The 25,431-nt window shown below is 39.1% G+C and overlaps 1 protein-coding gene across 2 annotated transcripts in view; it reads left to right on the plus strand.

The window, feature by feature from the left end:
- Positions 1–23,753, plus strand: part of FTCDNL1 (formiminotransferase cyclodeaminase N-terminal like) — a 37,739-nt gene extending 13,986 nt beyond the window's left edge. Inside the window, exons 5-6 of one of the 2 annotated variants that reach the window (XM_069468880.1) lie at positions 12,372–12,557; positions 23,190–23,753. In XM_069468880.1, coding sequence (XP_069324981.1) covers positions 12,372–12,557; positions 23,190–23,626 — 623 coding nt within the window. In that variant the 3' untranslated portion in view covers positions 23,627–23,753. The remainder of the gene's footprint in view (positions 1–12,371; positions 12,558–23,189) is intronic. The other variant, XM_069468887.1, reaches the window with a different exon arrangement.
- The last annotated feature ends 1,678 nt before the right edge of the window (positions 23,754–25,431 follow it).

Here is a 25,431-nt window from a genome sequence, read left to right on the forward strand (position 1 = left end):
TCTGTACAAAGTGGTAAATATATCAGCATATGCCCTGCAAGGAAATAACAAGCTTCTTGTATATATGTCTACATGAAAGTATATGTTACATAAAAGGAAATAATAACTTTCTTGGATTGTTGGATATAAAATATATATGTAAAATATGCCTCAAACTCCTAATGTACCATATACTTTCATGAATACCTATATCTCCGTGAAAGCATATGAAATATTAAATGTTTGGGGACACATCATTCTTTTGTTTATAATAAGGGTAGAGGGTAGGTCCAATGTTTTCATTCTTTAGCTGAAAAACAGACCTAGACACATTAAGAAACTCTCTCTTAGTTTTCCATAAAGACAGCAGCAGAACAAAGGGTCCTCACAACCATTTATTTATTATATTAGTCCTTGCCTGAAACTTTTTAAAATTAATTCTGTTTTTCAAAATTTTAAGCACTATAGGTAAGGTTAAAATTTACTTCTGATCCCCACTCACATTCCTAGTTCCCTGAATCACCCCTTGCCAAGTTATGGTTGAGTATAACATGACCCAATCCAGGATTTTCTGCATGCTTTTACTTACATATGGATATGCTTTGGGAAAACACTTCTCAGACCATGCTTTCCTCTAAACTCCACAGCAGTCAACACAGAAGAGGACTTTTGTGACCAGAAGTGGGGTTTTTCCCTTCACACCAAACAGCAGACACCAGCTCGGTGTCCTCTAATTCAATCCTAATACTCTCAACCTGGAGAGAGCGTCAGATCCCACAGGGGCTCAGTCCCTAAGACACCCCCACCCCAGATACCTGTCACAAGTCCAGGCCTCCAGAGCTTCTGACCAACCCACCAGGTTCAACTTGGGGTTCCCATGACCTCTTCCCTCTTTGGGTTCAATTAATTTGCTGGAGCAGCTCGCAAAACTCAGGGAAACATGTTTGCTGATTTATTATGATGATTATACAAAGGATACAGATGAAGAGATGTGTGGGGCAGGCTATTGGGGGAAGGTTTCAGAACTTCCATGCCCTCCCTGGGGCACCACCCTCCAGGAACCTCCTTGTGTTCAGCCGTCCTGAAGCTCTCCAAACCCATCCACTTGGGTTTTTATGGAGGCTACATTACATAGGCGTGATTGCCAACTGTGTAGAAATGTGACTGGAGAAAAAGCACATGATCTAAACCCAGCAAGGCCTGTCAGATTCTTCCTGGCCTCTTTATGTAGCATTCCTTACTCCAGGGTATGGGGCAGGACCCTCTCTGGAATGAGAGTCTTTTGACCCACAATCAATCAGATTAGAGCCCTGCCTTTGGCAGTGAAAGGAGGACAGGAGAAGGTCAGAAAGAGAGATTCTATCTCCTGAGGCCTAAAACACCCCAACATTATACAAGGACTATGGGAGTGATGAAACTCCATAGGAACTGTGGATGAAAACCGATATGTATATGATAGCACCACTGTGTATACCCATAAACCCAATATAGTATGCTTGTATGTATTTGTATTACAAATGCTATCATACTATAACTTTTTTAATCAGAAAGATGTCTCAGAAATATATCCATCTTATTACATATAGTTCTAGTTCAGGGGTGGGGAACCTGTGTCCTTAAGTGTGGCCTTTTGATTGAATCCAAATTTTGCAGAACAAATCCTTTTATTTTTATGGATATTGTTTTGTTTGCCTTTTATATTTTTATTTTATTTTTAAAATGAATGTATTTAAAATGCCAAAGAATAAAATAAATTTCAACAAAATAATCCTCCCAGATCGACTGGCACAATTAGCACATTAGTGAGCCATAAGGGCTAAATTGATGGCTGCTGTGCTCATGATTTAGTTCTACCTTCCCCTGCTTGACTGGTGCCACTACGGAATGAGGCTGGTTGTGGAGAGTTTATGAGGGCTGAGTATGCCAGTCTGTTATCAGCTTTTGACAATGGTGCACTGTTTGTGTTTGAAGTGGAATTTGTGAATAGTTGTACAGCCCGACAGTATTTTTGAATTCTGTCTGCTTAACAGCCATGTTGTCAAAGAAGACCAAGAGAACACTGAAGGAAGAAAACAGATTTTTTAATGAGGATTGGGAATTGCAGTAGTATCTTGTTTCTGCTAAAGATAAAATGATTTGCTTGCTTTGTGATACTGCAGGATCAACATTAAATAAATTCAATGCTCATCAGCATTATAACACTCATAAGGACCACAGATACTTCAAATTAGAGGGAGAGGCGTGAAAGGTAGTATTGCAAAAATTAAAAGACGAAAAGAAAAAGCAAAGAGAATTCTTTCCAGCAGCAATAAGATCTGGAAATAATGCCACTGAAACAACTTATAAAGTAGCCTATATAGCTGGGGAAAAAAGGAAGCCATTCAGTGATGTAGAAATCATGAAAGAATGCATTGTCAAAGTTGTAGGATGTTTAGACCCAGATAATGTCTCAAAGTATTAATACAAACAACAGCCTCTTTCAAGGAGAACCATAATGGATGGGCTGCATGATTTGGCCTTCAACTTAACAGAGCAACTTCATGCAATACTTCAAAAGGAAAATATATATTATTCAATCACTTTCGATGAATCAAGTGATACTACTGACTCTGCATAGGTTTTATACTTCATTCGGGTCATAACAGAAGATTTTCTTTGCTACAAACAGTTACTCGCTTTGGGCACTCTTGTGGACAGAACACGGGGAAGAGATATCTTCAACAACTTTCAAGATAAATATTGAGAAATTGGACTAAATTTGGTAAATTAAGTGAGTGTATGTACACATGGTGCACCTTTCATAACAGGAAAACATGAAGGGTTTATTGCACAGATAAAAGTATTGACAGACCCAGGTGCTCTCATTTCTTTTCATTGTATCTTGCATCAGCAAAATCTCTGTGCTAAAGCTACTATTTTAAATGACACTTTGCATCAAGTTGTAAGTATTGTTAACTATATTCATGCAAATGCAACATGGCCCGGTCAATTTTGTAACATGCTAAAGTTGAAGGATGAGATATTCTGTGTGGATTTGCCATATTGCAAGGACAGACATTAGCCAAAATTTTATCTCTGCGAGAACAGATAGTTAAATTTTATGAAGAACAGAATCAGCAATGTGAATTATTAAAAGAATATTTCTGTAGGAATGCAGCATTTCTGTGTGATATGTCAGATCAAAATGACTTGATTATTTCTTTGCAAGATAAAACTAAGTCTATATATGATATGTGGCAAAAAAAATCCAAGCATATCAAAAAAAGCTATCTTTCTTAAAAACACTTCTTCAAGAGGAAATTTCAGATGAGCGTTTTCCCCAGTTAGCAAAGGTCATTGATAGGCAGGATGATACATGTGAATCATTTGAGGAATACGCAGCTGTTGTAGACCTATGAATTGGAGAATACACTGAAAGTTTCACTGGTGTTGAGAATCATGACATCACATTCAAATTAGCATTTCAGCCTCACCTAGTTGATTTCGCCAAGGCACCTAAAGAACTACAGATGGAATTGATGGAGCTCTCAGTAGATAACATTAGTCATTGTTTGATGCTAAGAAAGATTCAATTGAAATATAGGAAAATGCAGTGGAATACTCACACCTTTGGCAACATGCCTAAAGAATGCTTTCTTGCTTTTCAACCACTTACTGCTGCAAATGTACATTCTCCTACCTAACCCAAATCAAGATGCCCTTAAAGTCACAAATGGCTGATACCCATCTAGAGGATCAGCTGAAACTGCAGACTTCCATGCTGCAACCAAATATTTAAATGCTTTCCAACAAAAACGGACACAACAAACTCATTCAAAGGTTAGTTAATGTTAACAAATAGTTTTCATTTCTTGAAATTGAGTACATATTAGATTTTTTACAAAATAAGGTACATTTTTAAGTATATCTAATTGAAGTTTCTTGAATGTGCCCTTATTTGAAAACAGCTAAATTAATGTGTCCTTCCAACATGAAAAGGTTCCCCACCCCTGTTCTAGTTCATTCTTTTTATTTATTTATCATAGTATGAATATTTCACGTATCTATTTCCATATTATCTATTGTGGGCATTTAGATTGTTTCCTATTTTTCCTACTGCAAATAATGTAATGATGAACACCCATGAATAGTCTCTCTTGTGCACAGATGCAAAGCTTTTTTCTAGAGCAAATATAAAGTAATGGAATTTTTAGGTTCAAGCACTTAAAAATGTTTTTTTGCAGATTAATTTTACATGAAAATCAATCAAGTGCTTATCCTGACCTCATTTCCATAATAGATAACAAGTTTTTTTCTTTGCATTTTATTTTTTACTGCCGTGCCAATAATAAATTGACAACTCAGAGATGCAAGTGAAATTATTTTTTCTTAGCAAGGCCTGTTCATTTCAAATCATAGTTGTTGGTATCAGCATATCATTATTTGTAAGCTTATTTGGCCTTCTGAAGTGAAACATGACAAAGTAAACAGTAGCATCCCGTGATGCACAGTAGAGTTTTGTTGCACCCCCCCCCCCCGAATTGTTTTCTGCTACCTCAAGAAAGAACAGGCAACAGAACATGTCAGTTAAAATGCGATTTAGGAATTGCACTTGATCTCGTTTTTCAGCCTAATGTTTCTGTTCTTTCATCATAAAGATCAGCTGCATTTTATTTTTTCCAGTCCCTTAGAATAACAGCCAGTTCTAGTCAGCATGTTTAATGTACTTCTCAATGATGTTCTAGCACAATAAATTTTTGTATCTCGTGCCTGTGTACATATGGTAAAAATTTCTTCACGTTCTAGCCATGTGGGGGAGGAATATTGCGGTTGCTTTGTTAATGCAGTGTTTGTGTTGGAGCGGTTACGGCCCCGCGCTTTAACTCAGCACTGGGCATAATGAGACGGCTTTGATGGTGGTGTAAGAGTCTAGAGGGATGGTCACAGCTTCACACTTCAAAGCCGAGCATATGGGGCGAATACTGGTTAGCTTTGTACTCTTTGGGGATGCTTGGGAGACAATTCTCAACAGCTCTGTTTAATGAAGACATTGGAAAAGAAATGTTCTATCTTTAAAATAATTTTGAATTGCAAAAAGAGAAATTTCTACCACCCCCCTTTCATAGACTAAACTGAGAATAATTTTTCCGAGTCTGCACTTAATTAGAGGCAGTGCAGCATCACACTGCTACACTGTATTTCCAATGCCACTCTTAAAATGTACTGTAGTGAGATTAATCAGCCAGTTTTAGTCTATGTGTATGAGTTCAGGCAAAAACTTTTAGGGCTATCTGTTTTATCATCTGGGATTTTTATGGCTTCTGGTGAAGAATTTTTCCCCCTTCTCATTAAAAAATACATAAGTTACAAAATCAACTAAACAAAAAACTTGGCTATATTAAGAGAGCTATACTAAAACTAGAGGATGCCTGTAAGATTTTAAGTCTAGCACCCAGTTTAATTTTTAGATTTTGTACTTTTTCACTTCTACTTGATTTGAGTATCAGGTGATAGGGGTTGGAAAATACTCTTTTTGATTGGTATGTGCTTATGAAAAGATTTCATAAGTATCATTAGACTTCAGGTGTAAGAAGAATAATGACAAACCACATATTCATGTAGTAGGTCACTGGAAAGAGAATTTATTCCCAGAGAAAAGGGAATGACAGACTTAGGTCTTTTTTCCAAGTTGTGCATTTTGGCTGGTATCAAACATGTAATAAAACTAATGAGTTATGTTCCTTGAGCTGCTGAAATGCAATTCTGTTTAACAGTTCAGTTTCAACTCCATTTATATCAGTAGTCTAAATTGCTCCTGAAAGAAACTAAAGCAGAAGGGAAAAGGATGATATTAAATACCACTGTAGACATGACGTGTGTGTTAGTGTAAAGTAGGCAGATACATTTAATTAAGCAGATTCTTAAGTACTGTCTTCATGTACTGCTTTTACAATTGTGTATTCCCAGTAAAATAGTACATTTCAGCCACAGCTCTGTCTGTTACAGGCTTAGAAAAGACATTTGTGTTAAGAATATGAAGCTTAAAGTTCCCATCGCACTGAGAAATGCTTCATTGCATTGATTCTGCTTTGCAAAGAGGAATATAACCAAACTCATAGACATCTCTAAAGTCGAGACTGAAAAGAAAATGCTAAATATATATGTATAGAAATGGCTAGAAATATTTGTCTAGTAAATAATGTCAGCCAAACATGAAAGGTACAATATATTTTCTAAAAAAGTATTGCCATTAAATCAGCCCTTTCAGAATATGACTAGAGAAAATGGAAACATCCAAACCACTGATAATGGTGGTGGGAGAAACTCAAAATGGAAGAAAACCTAAAAAAGTAGGTCTTTTAGTAAAGAGCGATTAAGGGAGCTGCAAAAGTTTTGTTTTGCCTGTTTCAAAACTGCATGATGGCATCATATACTCTTTCTGAACAGGTGATTCAGATGTAAGACCAACTGGCACGGGTATCTCTCAGACACCTACCTGCTGTGGGCCCTCAGGTTGCAATCATTAAAAACACAAATGTTATTTCCTTGAGTATAAAGAGTATATTGTACTGTCTTTATCACTAAATATCATTTTGGCCTTCATTGTCTATTCATTGTAATGAGAATAATGTAATAGTTTATTTTCTTGCTTCGTTAGAGAACAAAAATCAAATTGACTTTTTCTGCCATGAATTTATGTAGAAGAGATCGTGGTCGAGAAGTGTTGTTAAAATATAGGATGATTTCTAGTAAGTAGAAACACACCAGTCCAGAAAGGTATTCAGAATTTTCAGAATTCTAATTCACATCAATGGTATAGGCTGGCAAAAGGTAAAAGAAGGTAGTATTTACTGAGTAACTACTATGTACCAGACATTGGCTAGACTCTTTTCCTAGTTTATCTAATCTCTCTATCCATTCTACGGGGTAATTTCTTTTTTTTTTTTTATTAATTTCTGTTATTTTTCTCTCCTTTCATCTCCCTCTTCTTTCCTTTGGTTTTATTAAATAATTTTAAAGCAAATTTCAAAGATCATGTTATTTTATCCCTACATAACTAATATGTATCTCTAAGCAATATGGCTATTTTCTTGCATGACCACAATACCATTATCATACCTAACAAAATAATAATTCGTTGACACCATCTAACACCCAGTGTGTAATCTGTGCAAACATCTTTCTTGTTTGAATCTAGATCTAACTGGTTCACACATCACATTGATTGTTGTATCTCTAAGTCTCTTTTGATCTAAACCAGTCCTCCTGTCCCCACATTTTTCCTATCATTTACTTGTTGTCCTATAGAATTTCTATATTCTGAATCTGTTTGCTTCCTCATGGTGTTATTTCATTTGTCTTTGTCCTTCACATTTCCTGCAAACTCCAAGTTAGCTCTAGAGCCTTGATTGGTTTGAGGTTCAATTTTTTTGGCAGGAATTCTTCAAAGATAGGCTGTGTGTTTCATACTGCATCACATCAGGAGGCTGTGATGTTTGGGTATCTCACTTCTGGTGATACAAACATGAGTTGCCTTTGTCTGCCATTGTAAAGCTCCTAATTGACTTTTCATGAGGGTTTCATTCATTGATAGTCTTTGCCTAAAACAATTATATTTTTAGGGGTTGCACCATGGTGATTTTCTGATTCTATCACTCCCACATTTATTAGTTGAATTTTTGCTATTGAAAACATTCTTTCTTTCATCAGCTTGGGCTATCTAGCTATCCTGAATACTTTTTATACAGGAAGGGGAGGATAAATGCTTTTGTAAAAAAATTTCTTGTTTGGATTGACAAATTTCTAGATAAGGAGTTGGTGCTTTAGAGGAAACTTCTCCCTGACCCCCGCCCCCATTTTACAGATAGAGAAGTTGAAACTCAAGAGATGTCAAGAAAATTGTTCAAGATTCCCAATAGCTAGTAAGGAGCAGGAATGGTATTCAGTTCTGTATCTTCTCTCCTCAAAAGTGTATGTTTCCACGAGACCAAAATGCACCCCTGCCCTCGAAGTCCCAGTTGCAGACAGCTAGGGGTTGCTGCTACAAACATCTCCTGATATTTTTCCCTTTGTTTCTAAGCTCCAAGAACCCTCCTTTGTAGGCATAACTTGACGCCGTACTCCAGAACTGTAACTCCAAAGGGAGGTGTTGGTTTGGATAGGCAGAGAGCTGGACAGGGCCAGAAAACATGTCACGGTACTTAGTAGGAGAGGTTTTTAGGACAATAGTTTGTGCTTTAGGCTACTGTAGCAGCCAAAGTGTGAGTCACTCCAAATTATGGTTGGAGCAGATACACAAGAACAGAACAGTCTGGAGAGTTGTCAGATGTTCAGAAGTTCAGATCTTACCTTTCCTAACAGTTCTCCTGTTTCTCTTGCCTCCCCCCACTACCATTTTAGATTTGAGGGGAGAATTTAGCTAACTGTCTAAACATTACTTTGCAATTCCCAAACCTCCATTGACTATGTCCCAGGCCTGGGCCTCGACCACCCCCCGGAGCCACGGCCCTTTACTGCTGTCATACCTCATTTTATCGCACTCTGCTTTAGTGCACTTCGCAGATACTACATTTTTTACAAATTGAAGGTTTGGGGCAACCCTGATTGGGCAAATCTGTAAAGAACATTTTTCTAACAATATGTGCTCACTTTGTGTCCCTGTCACATTTTGGTGATTCTTGTGATACTTCAAACTCATTGTTATTATATCTGTTATGGTGATCTGTGATCAGTGATCTTTGATATTACCAATGTAATTGTTTTAGGGTATCACGAACTGCACCCATGTAAGATGGCAAGCTTAATTGATAAATGCCTGTTTTCTGACTGCTCCACTGACCAGCCATTACCCTGTCTCTCTCCCTCTCCTTGGGCCTTCCTGGTCCTTGAGACACAACAGTATTGAAATTAGGCTGATTAATAACCCTACAGTAGTAGCCTCTACGTGTTCAAGTGAAGGGAGGGGTCGAATGTCTCTCACTTTAAATAAAAAGCTAGAAATGATTAAGTTTAGTGAGGAAGGCATGTCAAAAGCAGAGACAGGCCTCTTGCGCCAATTAGCAAAGTTGTGAATGCAAAGGAAAAGTTCTTGAAGGAAATTCAAAGTGCTACTCTAGTGAGCACAGGCATGATAAGAAAGTGAAATGCTTATTGCTGATATGGACAAAGTTTGAGTGGTCTGGATAGAAGAGCAAACCAGCCACAACATTCCCTTAAGCCGAAGCCTAATCTGGAGCAAGGTGAAAACTGAGAGAGGTGAGGAAACTGCAGAAGAAAAGTTTGAAGCTAGCAGAGGTTGGTTCACGAGGCTTAAGGAAAGAAGCTGTTTCCATAACATGAAACTGTAAGGTGAAGCAGCAAGTGCTGATGTAGAAGCTGCAGGAAGTTATGTAGAAGATTATGCAATTATAAGAAAATTGATGAAGGTGGCTGCACTAAAAACAGATTTTTGATGTAGATGAACCAGCCTTGTATTGGAAGAAGATGGCATCTAGGACTTCCGTAGCTAGAGAGAAGTCAATACCTGGCTTCAGGGCTTCAAAGGACAGGCTGACTCTCTTGTGAGAGGCTAATGTAGCTGATGATTTTATCTTGAAGCCAATGCTCATTTACTGTTCTGAAAATCCTAGAGCCTTTAAGAACTATACCAAATCTACTCTGTCTGTGCTCTAGAAACGGAACAACAAAGCTTGGATGACAGCATATCTGTTTACAAAATGATTTATTATTATTATTTTTTTGAGACAGAGTCTTGCTTTGTTGCCCAGGCTGGAGTGCAGTGGTGCCATCATAGCTCATTTTACCCTTAAACTGCTGAGCTCAAGTTATCCTCTCCTGCCTCAGCCTCCTGAGTAGCTAGGACTACAGGTGCATGCCACCATGCCCAACTAATTAAAAAAAGTTTTTTTTTGTAGAGATGGGGTCTCACTCTACTATGTTACCCAGGCTGGTCTTAAACTCCTGGCCTTAAGCAATCCTCCCACCTTGGCTTCCCAAAGTGCTGGAATTACAGTTGTAAGCCACCACACCTGGCCATTTATTGAATATTTTAAGCCCACTGTTAGACCTACTGCTCAAAAAAAAAAAAAAAAAAAGATTCCTTTCAAAATATCACTGCTCCATGGTAATAAACCTGGTCACCCAAGAGCTCTGATGGAGATGTATAAGGAGATTAATATTCTTTTGTTCTGCAGCCCATAGATCAAGGAGTAATTTTGACTTTCAAGTCTTATTATTTAAGAAACACATGTTGTGAGGCTATAGCTGCCATAGATAGTGATTCCTCTGATGGATCAGGAAGAAGTCAATCGAAAACCATTTGGAATGAATTCACCATTCTAGATGCCGTTAACAGGAGTTTGGAAGAAGTTGATTCCAGCCCTATGGATGGCTTTGAGAGGGTTCACAACTTTTGTGGAGGAAGCAACTGCAGATGTGCTGGGAATAGCAAGAGAACTAGAATTAGAAGTGGAGCCTGAAGACGTGACTAAATTGCTGCAATTTCATGATAAATCTTGAACAGATGAGGAGTTGCCTCTTATAGATGAAATGAAGAAAGTGGTTTCTTGAGATGGAATCTACTCCTGGTGAAAATGCTGTGAACATTGTTGAAATGACAACAGAGGATTCAGAATATTGCATAAACTGAGTTGATAAATCCGTGGCAGGCTTCAAGAGGATTGACTCCAAGTTTGAAAGTAGTTCTACTGTGGGTAAAATGCTATCAAACAGCATCACATTCTGGAGAGAAATCTTTTGTGAAAGGAAGAGTCAATCGATGCTGCAAGCTTCGTTGTTGTCTTATTTTAAGAAATTGCCACAGCCACCCCAGCCTTCAGGAACCACCACCCTGATCGTCAGCAGCCATCGGCATCGAGTCAGAACTCTCCACAGCAAAAAGATGATGATGCATTAAAGGCTCAGATGATCATTAGCATTTTTTAGCAATAAAGAATTTTTATTTAGATATGTACATTTTTTTAGATACTACACACTTAGTGTACTACAGTAGTGTAAACGTAACTTTTATATGCACTGAGAAACCAAAAAGTTTGTGACTTGCTTTATTGCAATATTTGCTTTCTTGCTGTGGTCTGGAACCAGATCTGCAGTATCTCTAAGGTATGCCTATATCTTAAAGTAGTGTTAATAAAGCAGAAATCACTTAGGAGATTTTCTTGGCTTCTTGGTGTCTACAACATCATGGGCTTCCAATGCTAGAGTCCCTGCCTGACTCTGAGAAAGAACTTTTCCCAAGACTTTTTATGCTCGAGCCGTACAAAATCTTTTTTTGGCATCTTCCACCTTTCACTTCGTACGTTAACATGGCAGCCTACTTTAGAAACAGACCAATAACAAACACTGCATTGCAGCTGGGGAGGTCTCCTGTGCTGACTGTGGCGAGAGGCCCCATCTCAGCCCTGATGTTCCGTGTCGTACCTTCGAATACACGAGGCCCACAGTCCCGCCATCCCAGGCCAGTACTGAAATTCCCTAAGCACCTACATTTTGTATATCAGACAGAAAAATGTATGCTATCTGTCTTTGCTCGCAGGGGACTATCCTTGGCCCCTTGAAAAGATGCCATAGTTACAAGCAGAGGTCCTGTGAAGCACTAATTATGAAAAAAACAGAAAAACAATTCTGCATGTTGCTTTGGAAGATAAAGTCAGGTCCAGAGAATGCAGATACAGAAAATGGCAGAGGAGGATGAAAAACTGTTGTCATTTAGAGTAGTCTCCGATTATGTGTAAATATTAGGCTTCCTTACACAGCACCTGGCCCAGAGCTGTCCAGTAGGACTATCTGTGATGATGGAAATGTTCTTTATCTGTGCTGTCCAATGTGCAAACCGTCATCCACGTGTGGTTATTGAGCACTTCAAGTGTGGCTGGTGCAACTGAAAAACTTAATTTTTTAAAGGTTAATTTTAATCAGTTAAATTTTAGTAGCACATGTAGCTAGGGGTTACCGTGTTAGACAGGGCAGTTACTGGCCTTTGCATTCTTAACTTTTTTTTATCTCCTAACAATATATACAAGTTGGGGCTGTTTTAAAATTGTTCGAAAACTGAAGGCACCAATTTCATTCATCTTAGTGGTAAATTTTCTTTGTGAAATTAGATTTGTAATGGGTTAGAAACTCAAGCCTCTTTGTATAAAGGCAAACTTTATTATGAGACTAAACTTCAATGGAAAATTAATTGTGATCAAACTTTGATTTTTAAGATTTGTATACATTATGTGCTGCAGTGGTGATGGTCAAACCACAATGTGCAACTTAATGTCACCGGACTGTTACAGTGATAAATTTTATGTTAAGTATGTTTTACCACAATAAAAAATAATGCATTTTGTTTTATTCTATTGGGCCCGATTTTGATTTAATCTTGTTAAAATGTGCCACTGCCGTAGGCCTTGCTGAGAGCCTGGTCCTGCACGTGCCCGGCTGCAGCGTGTTTCTCTTCGGTGAAGCCGACCTGCCTGAGAAGCGCAGTCTCGTCCAGAGAAGGAAGCAGCTGGGCTGGTTCAGAAGGAGGGATTTCAGTGCTCTTGAGCCTGACCTGGGAGCTGCCCCTGCCCGGAGATGTGGTTTAACAGGTTCTGAGTGTGGTCTTTGCTCTGCTCGGTTTCATTGTTTTCACTTGATAGAATGCTGAGGTCCCCTTTATCGGGTCACACCTTCATAATGCAGGCAAAGTTACAGTAGTGGCTTCTTGAATCAGGTGGTGGTTTCCTGTGGGCTCTTAGTCTCACCCAGGCTAACCCATAAGCCTAGAAACATCTGACAGACATTTGATGAGGGCCCCCAAGAATGATTTTCAAGATACATAATGAACCCTGCAGCACGACCACTGGTGATGAGAATGCCTGCAGCTCCTGCCGGGGACAGGATCCCGGGGCCCCATCTGTGCCAGGTGTGGCGTCGCATCCTGGGGTGTGATGGAGACACCTGGGATGGGGGGACTTAGGAAGAGGTTACTTCTAGCTGGTAGGAACGAATTTCAGTTCTTGAACATCAGTGTAGCCAAGTTGGTGCTTATAGCTGGAAATCAGTTTTTCTTACCCTAGAGAGAAGCTTTTCCAGATAACGAGCTTGTAGAACAGAGAGAACAAACACCAGGGAGTGAAATTCTTCCTTCCCCTGGGTCTCACCAACGTTTGCCTCTTTCTGCCACTCCTCTTTCTGTCCCCTGCCACACCCCTTAGGGATTACTCAGGACAAGGTAGAACCCCATCCCTGTCACCTGCACTCTACCATCCTAGTGTCATTCTTCATTCTCAAGTGTCTTCTGTAGGGGTCACAAATTAAACCACGTTAGATCACATTTCGGTGGGCAGTGAATACCTTAGCAGTTACTAAAATACTAGATAGGCAAGGGGTGGGCCATGGGTGAGCATGAGAAAGATGGCACAGCTCTGCCAAAGCCCTTCAGCATCTTTTTCACATAGGCCTTTGGTGGCTAAGCCCTGGTACAGAATTCTGACCTTAAGGGACGAGTATCTGTAATCAAGTAGAGTGGTAGAGTAGTGCAATTAAAAAAAAAAAAGGCACAGGTTTTGAAGCTGTGCTCAAATCCTGGCCTTGCTGTTCACTGGCTGTGTGACCTTGGGAAGCTCCTTAGTCTCACTGAGCCTCAATGCCCATGTCTATAATATGGACATAATAGTAATTTCTGCCTGATAATATTGTGAAGTTGAACTAACGCCTGTACTGTGCCCAACACAGTACTAAAGGGCTGTGTTTTTCTTCCCTATAAAGAGGAGATTTATAAAAATGTTACTATAAATGTATTTCATTCAGTATTTTGTGATAGAAAAAAGGAAGAGACTGATTGCTCTCTGCCAATTTGAACCTCACATATTTTCTCATGATTTGTCTCACAAATGGAGAAGTGTAAGTTTTATGACTAAATGTTCAGAACTCTATTTCCTGGTTTCTAATTTGAGCCTTTCTAACTAAAGGGATTATGTTGCAAATGCAGTCAGGGCAGTGCCAGGTGGGCTGGCATGACAGGCAGGCAGACAGGAAAGAGGGACAGGTACATGGTATCAGAGCACAGAGGAACTGGTTTCAGCATTAGCTTAAGCAGACACTTGAATAACCTAATTCTCGTTTTTGCAGTGTTGTCAGAATAAATGGGTGGATATTTGGGAAGAACTTCAACCTGATATAAAAGGCATTTCTGAGTTAGAGACCAAATGCCAGTATTATCACTAATCATGTTTAGTCTGCTAAGAACAAACTTGACATGTGGTTGTTTAAGCCACAGTGAACTTGGCGTCCCAATCTCCTGTCAGTCGCCTGTGGTTGGGATAATCTGCACCTCTGCTCCAGCATCACCTGTTTATACTTTTTGATTTGAAATGGACAACCTGTTGGGATTTCTGATTTTTCTCTACTTTTATTCTACACAGAGACCTGTAATTTACATAGAGAATTTCATCAAAATCTGCAAATCCCAAGTTTAAACTTTAAGATGCCAAAATTGACACAACAAATGTTTAAACATGGTATTTTAAAGGTAATATTTAATACCGGTGAAGATGCAGTTAGAGACACTCATATTGCTAATGGTAGCGTAAATTGGTGTAGACTTTTTAGAAGTGAGTTTGTAGTATGTACCAACGGCTCTAAAAATGTATGTAACTGCTTTTCAAGAATTCTAGTTCTAGTGATAAATCCTAACGAAATAATAAAAGGTAATATACTTGTATGTACAATTATGTTTATCAAAGCATTATTTATAATAGCAAATACTGGAAACAACAGGACTGTTTGCTGTTGGGAATGATTCCATAAGCTATGGCATAGCCAAGCATGATGTTTTAGAAGAATTTTTAGAGACATGGAAAATACAATCTAATGTAGAGAAGTTTGTAGTTAATTAATACAACATATATATTAAGTACCTACTTAACAGCCAGGTGGTATCGTCCATGGGCAAAATAGAACTTTTATGCCTTCAAAGAATTTATATTGTAATTGTGGGAGAGGTAAGGAGACAAGACAACAAATAACAAGATTAATAAATAAATGAATTATATAGTACATTAGAAAATGATAAGTGCTACAGCCAAAAGAAAAATTGAACAGGACAAAGGCATTACAAGTTCTGGAATGGGGCTGCATTGTGATTTTAAATGGGATCATCCAAATTAGGCCACATTGTAAGGGAAGTGTTGGAGCATAGACTTGAAGGAGTGAGCCGTGAGCCACACGGAGATGGGGATGAGAGCTTTGGGCAGAGGGAGTAGCCAGTGTCAAGGCCAAAGGATACAAAGTAGTATAAACGATATGATCTCAATATTGTAAAATATGTATGCTTATATTCTATTTATATCATATATTTAGAAAAAAATTTAATTCTTAAAGCTTCCAAATTATGTTAATAAAATCTCTAAATGATGTTGTGATTATTTCCATCATCTTCCTCAAAGGGTAATTATTGAGGTTTATTAGTGGTAAATTTTAAAAGCTAGGTTTTAGTGCATTCATTCAGATTAGATTTCCTGGAAAGTGCATGATAAGGAAGGAAAAGTAGCACAGTGTTTTCCCCATATGTCTTTTTTCACTAGTGTCTGCTGACAAAAGGTAAAAACCTTCGTTTGTGGAAGAAACATGAAAATTATGAGTTGCCGAGTTGAGGCAGACTGTTCATCCCACATTTGGTGGGCTCAAAGCAGGTGCTAATAGCAGAAAAATAAAATACTTCAAGGAGGAGCAGTGAGTATGGGAAGTGGATAAACAAGTAATCTCTCATATTCCACAAACCAGGTAATAGAGTTTAAGGCTCTTCAGTGAAATCTTAGGTTACCTTAATTTGCACATATTCTCCCTTAAAAAATTTTATGTAGAAAGGAGTAAATTGTTTTCATTTTTTGAAGTAATTTCTATTGAAGTTAATCTATAACACCTCTTTTATTAGGGGAGAAATGTTATTAATCTAATTTTCCAGTGAATTTGGTTCCCAACAATAGCGATTTCTTCCTTATTTTTAAATTTAATGGCTTTATATATTTTCCTAACATTTTTTTTTTTGGTTATGTCAGTGTTTCCCAATATACTTTTCCATTCCTCCCACCAAAACAGAAAAACCTCAATACTTTGTTGCTACGTTTATTTCTTTTCCTACAAAAATTAAATAGAAATGATTGGTGCTATCAACTGAACACTATGGTCAACATTCCAGTGACAAATTAATTTACACAGTACCCGAGAGGAAGCAGAATCTATAAGGGAACAGGTTTCTGTTTTGAAGTTCCTGAAGAATATTATAAACAGAAGAGAAAAAAAAAAAAGTGAGCTCAGAAATGATTAACACCCATAGTCAGTGCCAAACACACAAAATCTTTTAAGCCAAATTCCTTTTAAAAGTTTCTAGTTGGCCAGCTCGTGGGTAACATAAATAAGGGCAAAGCGGTAATAGTTGATACTTTAAGATCTATAAATAAATACTTGGTGCATATATATTTAAAACCCTAAACATTTATGGGATAATTTAAACACTGCTGTCTGATAGGTTGTACGAATGGCCTGCATATATGCATCGTTGTTTGAAAATGCAAGGGCAATTCTTTGAACTATAGTTTCATATGATGCCTCGGGAATCAGAGATGGAGGTAATTGGTACGGCTTGGAATCAGGGGCTTCTGTTTAGTTATTTAAATGGGGTACTGAGAGCTGCCCTGCTTACTTCTTTCTGCTATAAATAAGAAAGTCATCATCAGGTACTTTTCACGACATAAAATAATCCAATTTACTCCACACCCAAACTTTACCTAGTCTTTGAAAAATGATTTTTAGTTTTATAGTTTTAGAATGAGTCTTGTGTTAAAGAACCTATTTTCATTATTTTCTGATGCTAGTAAGTCTAGTTGGGATGATGGAAAATGAAAGTCTCTGTGTGGAACTAAGTATGTAAACTATAACTGAAACGTGAGGGACTTAGACTTTGCTTGAAATGAGGACGGGCCCTGTCGTACTGTTGAAAAACATGGGAGCGGGCAAGTCAAGCTCGGCTTGGCTTTATCGCATGAAGTTGACGTGTACCTATGTCTGTCATTTTCTTTTGTGAATTACTGTTACTATGAAAGATTCAAAGTCAATAGAATAAGGTTCACAATTCTTTGCAGAGCGGGAAAACATCACTTAACTTTCTTTTCTGTATATTCAACCACATGGGTGAGAGTCCTGTAGTCTTCCCGCCATAGGGGCATTGGACTTAGCAATTATGTTTGAGTTTTATGGCTTTAGTCATCAAATGTCCTGTTTCAGCTGTGGCTTATCTTTAGTGCATGTTCTAAAAAAAATATGAAGTACCAATATGTGATGATAACTAATTGCTTTTGGTATAATAACTGTTTACATTTTTGGACCCAAGTTCTGAGTCCGGTGCCTTGTTCTGTTTGTTACTCTGAAGAAAATACTACATTTAGGCTAGGCTTTTACTTTATTTATTTTAGTTTATTCTTTGATGTCCAGTGATCTCTGAACTTCTTATTGGTATAAAGGCACCCTGCTGCTGCTGCCTCAACACCTCGTAACTTTGGTGGTGGTGGCCTCACACACCACTTTGCCCTGCAGGTGGTGGTCTTTTGGATGATTTGCATGGAGTTGCTGCTGTCCGAGGCATCATTGGAATTGAAGTCCTCCCTGTCTTCCAGCAGGCAGCGGTAGGTGGCGATCTCGGCCTCCAGTTGACCTTGATGTTCAGCAGGGCCTCCATACTCCTGGGCCTGGCGCTACCCCTCTGCCCGGGTCTGCGCCAGCTCCAACTCCAGGTGCAGCAGGACCCTGCTGAACTGCTCCATCTGCATGGCTTAGCAGGCCTCCACCTCCCTCGAGTTGTTCTCCAAGCTGGCCTTCAGATTTCTCATGGAGTCCGGGCTGGTCTCCAAGGACTGGACTGTACATCTCAGCTCTGAGAGCATCATCTCCACAGCTCCGATCTCAATGGACTGTGAGGTGACTGCTGTGTCTTTCCTCAATCCCCTGTGACCAGTCTTGTCCACTCCTCTCAGTTCTTCTGAGCCAGCTCATCATACTGGGCCTGTTTGTCTGCCACGATCTTGCTAAGGCCCTGAGATTTCGGGGCGCCTACCTCCACAGTCAACCCGGAGCTGGCAGTCTGTGCTGCAGGTCTTTTACTTCCTACTCGTAGTTCTTCTTCATGACAAGCAGCTCCGTCTTGAGAGCCTTGATCTCTGTCTCCAGCTGCAGCCGAATGGCATTGCTGTCATCAGTGACCGTGTGGAGCCTGTAGATGTCGCTCTCCACAGACTGGTGGTGTAGGGCCAGCTCTGTCTCCTACTTGACTCTAAAGTCATCAGCAGCAAGATGGGCATTGTCAGTCTGCAGAATGATGCAGGCATTGTCCACAGAATTTGCAGAGATCTGAGCCCTTAGGTCCTCGATGGTCTTGAAGTCATCTCCCCATCCGCCCCAGTCTCTGACCTGGAGTTCCTTCTTCTCTAGATAGACGTTCCTCGATTTTGCTCTCCAGTCTCCGGCTATCAGTCTGCAGGCTCCTTATTCTGTCCAGGTAGGAGGCCAGGTGCTCGTTCAGGTCTTGCATGGTCTCCTTCTCAGTCTGGGATGCCCCCCCCCATTCCCACCAGACCCCCGGGCATCCCTGCAACCAGGCCCCTGGACTCCCCGCCGCCCTGGGAGCTGGTGGAGTGGGACGCAGAGATCCAGGAGCCCGAGCCCACAGTGCCTGCATAGACGCTGGCCGCACGGCTGGCTGGGTGGCTGGATGGAGCCCAGGACTGGTAGTTGGTGGAGAAGGTGGTGGAGCAAGTGGCAAAGCTTATGCTGTCCCAGGAGGAGGCGAGAGGACAGCCCACAGGGTCAGGACCAGGGTTTCACCTTATTTTAACCTTCATGTTTTCATACCCAGCAACCTGTATGGTTCCTGGCACTCAGGTTTTCAGTAAAAAAGGTATTTAATGAGGGAGTTGAATTGGCTGTGGAGAATCTATTTATTCAAACTGTAATGCAATCCACAAATTTGAAGTTCTCTCTTTAGATATAAAAATACTAAATATCCGAAAACACCACCTCCACTCTCTCCTCATGCATGTTTTAATCCTAGCCACCAAAGAGGAGCTCAATACCAGGTCTGTCTGGAAAGTATCCGGCTAAATTGTTACTATGACAAGAACAGTTTTCTGGCTGGATACTTTCTGGACAGACCTCGTATAATAAATAGAATTTCTGAAGACATCCCTAAGCAACTTCTGATCTCCTAAAGTGAAAGTAAAATACATAGAATTTTTTCGTCTTTGATTGAAAATGATGGTTCCTGGAACTACTTTTGAGAATAATTTTGATCTAAAGGGAAAGAATACATGTGTTTCTTCTGAGTGCTGCTTTTTCATTTTCCTAATGGGCTCTTCACTATTGTTTTGTCTGAATGCAGTTTTTTATTTGTGTTATTCCAGACGTGGTCCTACCACAAGCATCTTTAAACCAGACATTAATAGCATAGTTCACAGTCATTACTGCCAGTGCTCAAACACAAATATTGCATTTGTGTTTGCAAAAGCTACACATCAGATGTTAATTAAGTGCATTTGGTTTTTTTCTGCTTAAACAATCTGGCATAAAGAGTTTACATCTATATCAGTTCACCATAAGGTCTCAACAATATCTGAATCACCAGCCGTGCAGTATATGATAAATACAGTGTTTCCACACAAGAAAATAACAGAATTGTCAGGAAAACATCAGGCCTGTTATATTTCCCTGTGAAATAATAGCAACTGAATCTCAGTTTCTTTTTCTTTTTGATTAAAAAAAGTCTTTAGGAGTAAACACCAATATTTAGAATGATAAATTTTTCATTAAAGAACACATGGAAAGTGAAATCATACCGAAGATTTTTTTCCTTGTTTTTAGCTTGCTTCAGGGCGTTGTGACAGTTGTGTTGGAATAAAATTGGAATTTCAGCCCTGCAGCGAGGGGATTGGTGCTGCCACCAGAGCAGCCGAGTGCCAATCTGCGGGAGGCAGGAGCCGAGCGCAACCGCAAACTGAGAAACAAACTTTCACATCAGGTTTCTAATTTTAGAGCAAAAAATGGAATTACTTTAATTTATGACATTTAACTAGAAATACGATTTGCTGGGATTAATTATCTCTCATTTAAAATACCTTCTTAGTAGTTTAAATTAACATAAAAAATTAAATTCAGCATTTAAATAAGGTCAATGGGACTGCTGGATTTAAACACAGAATTTGATTCAGTATAATTGGATCACCATATTGGCTTTGACTTGGAACGGTTAAATGGAGGAAATTGGAAAAGCATAAATTTGGGCAGAAAGAGAAATTTTCTTTTCTTTTCTTTCTTTCTTTCTTTTTTTCCCCCCAAGGGAGAAATGGGTCATGGCCTCATAACCACTCAGAGAAGAAACTACTTCCCTGATTAGGTCAGAAACATCTCAGATTCATTAACTGTCTCTATTTAATAACTGCTTGAGTAAGATATAGCAATAGAACAAAATAAAACTATTATGTAACTAAAGTTTAATAGAAAAATTTAAAATATACATAACAAGGGCATATATTAAAAACGATTATTCTGTGTTAAGTGGTTCCTCCCTCTCTTCCTTCCTTCATTCCTTTCTTTCTTCCTTCCTTCTTTCTTTCTTTTCTTTCTGTTCTTTTTTGAGACAGAGTCTTGATCTGTTACCAGGGCTAAAGTGCAGTGGCATCATCATAGCTCACAGCAACCTCAAACTCCTAGGCTCAAGGGATCCTCCTGCCTCAGCCTCTTGAGTAGCTGGGACTACAGGTGTGTGCCACAATGCCCAGCTAATTTTTTTTTTTTTTTTTTTTTTTTGGTACAGATGGGGGTCTTGCTCTGTTGCTCAGGCTGGTCTTGAACTCCTGGGCTCAAAAGATCCTCCTGCCTTGGCCTCCCAAAGTGCTGGGATTACCAATGTGAGCCACTGTGGTCAGCCACCTCTTATTTTATTTAACAGAGCATATAAAAGTTCCTTCTAATGTTTAACTTTATTTTTTCTAGGAAAAAATAACTTTAAAGTATGCTTTTTTACTAATTTTTAAATACAGTTTCATTTTAATCGAATCAATCAGTATTGGGATGCTGTACAGTATACATGTTGCATTCTTTATGGAACTCTGTACTTAGGGCTTAACGTCTAAACTTGGTCTATGTTTAATAATTTATTTTGGGGAATTAGTTTATTTATAGCAAGAATGATCAACTTTAGAAATTCTAAAAAAGGGGACCCTTATTGGCTACATGGTGGTTAAGAGATGCCTTGGAATTTTCTGGGTGGGGGATTCAGGAAAAGTCCTGTGGTTATAGGGATGGAATGACTCCTGCCATGGTAGTGTGCAGGGAGAGCCCTGGGCCCATATGAAGGGACTTCCTTTGAAAGTGACTTGCTCCTCCAGGCTGATAAATTATCTGTGAACATCTGAAAGTTGATTGGGCATATCAAAGGCATGGAATAGCAAAGCACAATAGTGAAGCACTATAGGCCCTTATGGATTTTGAATAGTTGTGCTGACTGCAAAGAGTATAGTGTATGTACTCCTTAGCAAAACCTGAATGTGATCCAACTATTTGTTAGAATGATGGTAACGATGTTGCCTCATCTTGAGCCAGAATAGGGTATGTATATCAGATTTTAGGAAATGGGACTATTTGTAACATTACCTGCGGAGGGGTAGATGAGAGAGAAATTATGTTTGGATGCTTTCTGTTAATGAATGGCAACATGAATATTGACAAAAATAATTCCAACTGTGCTCTGTTAAATGTTAAAACCGATATAATTCTCCAAGATATTTAGAGTAAGTGATTGGTGCATGAGATTATGAGAAAGAAATGTATTGACTGTTAGGAAATTTAATTTTTATGAAATCAGCATTATGGGGAAATACTGTAATCTGATTCATTCCTGCAGAATTCCCAGTAGGAAGAGGCCCAGCCTCGGGAGTTGAAATATTTCATTATGTACATGTGTGGGAAAAAGATGAAATGTGGTTTCCGTGTGCTGATTTTCTGTAAAACATCTATTAGTATGAGAGTAGCCAGGCTAGGCAACAAAGCCCCCAAACCACCGTGGTCCAGGGAAAACTGAACCCAGAAGGCACATCGCTGATGGATACTGACATCATGAACAATAAGTTTGAAAGTAGCAAGAAAAGGCAATGACGGTAAAATAATGTTGAAATAGTAGCTGAGGAATGATCATATGCTGAAGATGAGGTCAGCCTTTTATCCCATCTATCCCTACTAACTTTGCTTTTAGAAAGGGCCAGTTCCCCCAAAATGAGGAAATTGCAAGCCTAAGCTTTTTATACCAATGCTAATTTAACCAAGTTGTCCATCTTATAATGTAAACTATAATTAGAGCAGCGCTATTTAGGTAACGGGAGCTACACCATCCCTGAGGCAGGAAAAAGCAGGATATCTGCCCCTGAGCTCTAGAGTAACAGGGCTCTGGAGTGGCGATGGCAGCCCCAGTCTCTTGAGAAGCAGAGGCTGGAAGAAAGAGCCTTCAACAGGTTGCACAAAAGAAGGGCGTGAGGTTTGTACGTCCACATGAGGGGACTCTTGAGTCTTGTTTGGCTCCAAATCCTGCCAAATTGAGATCATCATGAAACCCAAGAGTCCCTTTGCTCTTTCCAATTCTAAGGCTGTTTGCTACTTTTTAGTGACCTCCTTCTTAACCAAGACTGGTTTTGAGGTTCACCTTAATCTGATATTAACCTAATTCAATAATGACAGGTATTATTCGAGGGGGAAAGGGTAGGTACAGAGGTGTGATTTACTCCTGTCTCCGAGACCCTTAGGCCTGGTGCTGAATTCCAACCCTTGTAGAGATGGCCTTAGAAATGAACTCGAATCCAAGGCTTGTTGCTGCTGATGGCACTACATTCTTAAGTGTGCTTGTTTCGTTTCTCTCTTGGTATTTTGGGAAGTCTGGGCTCTTCTGAGCTCCTCTAGGAAAAAAAAAAATCCTTCAGATACTTTTAGAGTAAATAAAATTATCTGATTATAGCTCAAAAACCTCTGTTACTTAAAAAAATGACCTTTACAAAATTCTGGAGTTGCCGATGAGAAATATTTCTATTATTTTAAAATAAAACCGGGTAAAGGAAACTCCTCTGATTAAAATTGGCTAAAGATAGAATCTTCAGAATGAGGGTTTTGCTATGCTGGATTAACATGCTCTTCTAATGATTTAGGCGTCGGTGCTAGCCCGTATGTGATGAACTGCAACGTTACCATAGATTCTCAAGACTTGTCTGCGGGAAGAGAGATCGCTAGTGTCATTCGGGGCTCCAGTGCCAATGGATTGAAGGGCGTCCAAGCGATGGCTTTTCCCCACGAAGGGAAAATTGAGATAGCTTGCAATGTGGAGAGTTTGGAAGACCAAGAAGCTACAGAAATCTCACAAGACTCTCAGTATATGACTTACAGTGTCCTTGACAACCATTTTTCTTATGTGTCTCCTCATTACATAGAAGCTCAAATTAAAAAGTTAGCGGGTGATCGGGGAATTGGTACCATAGGGGGAGTGTTAGTTGGATTTACACCCCAAGAGTGCAAGGGCTGTGCTGAATATGCTATAAAGGAAAATATTGGGGAATTCTGGAAGCTTCGGAGAGGTGTTTTCATGTGATCCAATCTAAGGCTTCCTTGAAATTTTACGGAAAATTATTAGTCATTAAAAGTTTCTTTTGGCCAGTGAAGATATGGAAGCTGCAAAGAGCTTGGTTGTAGCTGTGTATTGGAAAATTAGAAGCATTTTTTGTTTAGCAACAACAACAAATGTTCATAGATTATCCATAATCGCCCTGTGGTATTTCTAGTGATCATTAAAACTTTGAAAGAACCTACTCGGTATCAGGTACTAGTAACTTGTGAGTGTTAGAAGCTCTCCTGAATCAGCTGGGTAAAATGACCATGGTGGCTAACTTATTGTGGAAAAAAAAAAAACAACCTAAACTGGAGTTGATTTGGTTTTCCTGAATGAAATCTTAAGTTCCATATTCAACTCTCATTTCTTTGAGTAAACATTCTTGTAAAGCATGCATTAAAAATAATCAAGTACTAAGTGACTAAAAGTAGGGAAAATTATAAAATAAAAATCTCTTTTGAAGCACGATTGTTCTTTTTTTCCTTGCCACTTTTAGGATGACCTATTGTTCATTAAGGGATAACAGCATGAGCCAGATTTGCCTAACTCTTTAATGTTCATATAGGTAGGTGGCATGGTGGCCGTGGGCATGACTTCGAGGAAGTGCTTATTCTTTTTGGAATTTAAATGGAAGGTCTAAAGGTTTAGGAAATATATTGCTTTTGAGCAAAGAGAAAGGTATCAGTGGGAGAAATTTTATTTGAAAGAAATCAAAATGTGTAGCTTCTTTGTGAACTAAAAGGATCTATTTGTCGATTCGGGCAATTTTATATAAATTCTTTGTTTAGATTTATATTGCTTTAGTACAAGATGCTTTCTAGCCATAAAACACAGAGAAATGAATTTTTCCACAAATTGTGCTTAGCAAGAAAGATTATGATCTTCTCTAATAAGAGCACATAATGTAAATTTATTTTAAAGAATTAAAAATAAAAGAGGTTGAACCCAATCTTTTTATAGGATCCAGTGATCTATCCTAATTTTTTTTATTTATATTTGACTCTTGAATCCGATTGTATTTATTTTGTTCCAGAATTGCAATTCTTTGGGTGTTTTCTTTTCTCTGTCAATATAATTACAACAAAGATGGAAAAAATGATGGACTAGGTATGGTTTTCAGACTTAAGGAATTTGAGTTGCTCTGGTGAAGAGAGAAAATGCTGTCCAGTTAGACCCAATGAGTCAATTTCTCAGTGTCTGAGGGCTGAGAAGCAGTGGTGCCCAGTCTTCCCTTGTTTTGGCAGAGGCCACGTGGCCTGGCGGAAAGAGCCCTGGATGATGGGCTGAAGAGCTTGGGTTCTGGTCCTTGCTTTTACCTTTCATGTAGCAATAGTTCCATTATCTATAATACAGTGAAAATAATTCCTCCCTTAACTGAGGGCTGTATTTTGGGGATAATAAATGTCTGTAAGCTGTAATATAAAAATGAAATATGTTGATAGTCTTTTCAGATCTATTCTAGAGCTTTACTTCAGTCGTGGGCATCAGTGTTAAACAGATGAGAGTGGGTAAAAGCACACGATGCCACTGATTCATTTTGGGTTGCGGGAGGGGTCGATTCATTTGCAGCTACCTGAATCCGCCTCTCCAGGTTCCTGTCACTGCATTCCAGACCGCTGGCTTAGAGCAAGGCTGACTGAAATCCAGACATCTACTAAATGGGTACAGCATGTCAGTGTTGGAAAATGAAAACAGTCCTGGAGATGATGGTGGTGACGGTTGCACAGCAGTGTGAATGTACTTAATGCCACTGAATTACACACTTAAAAATGGTTAAAATGGTAAAT

This window comes from Eulemur rufifrons, chromosome 1 (assembly GCF_041146395.1).
Source record: "Eulemur rufifrons isolate Redbay chromosome 1, OSU_ERuf_1, whole genome shotgun sequence".
NCBI lineage: Eukaryota > Metazoa > Chordata > Mammalia > Primates > Lemuridae > Eulemur > Eulemur rufifrons.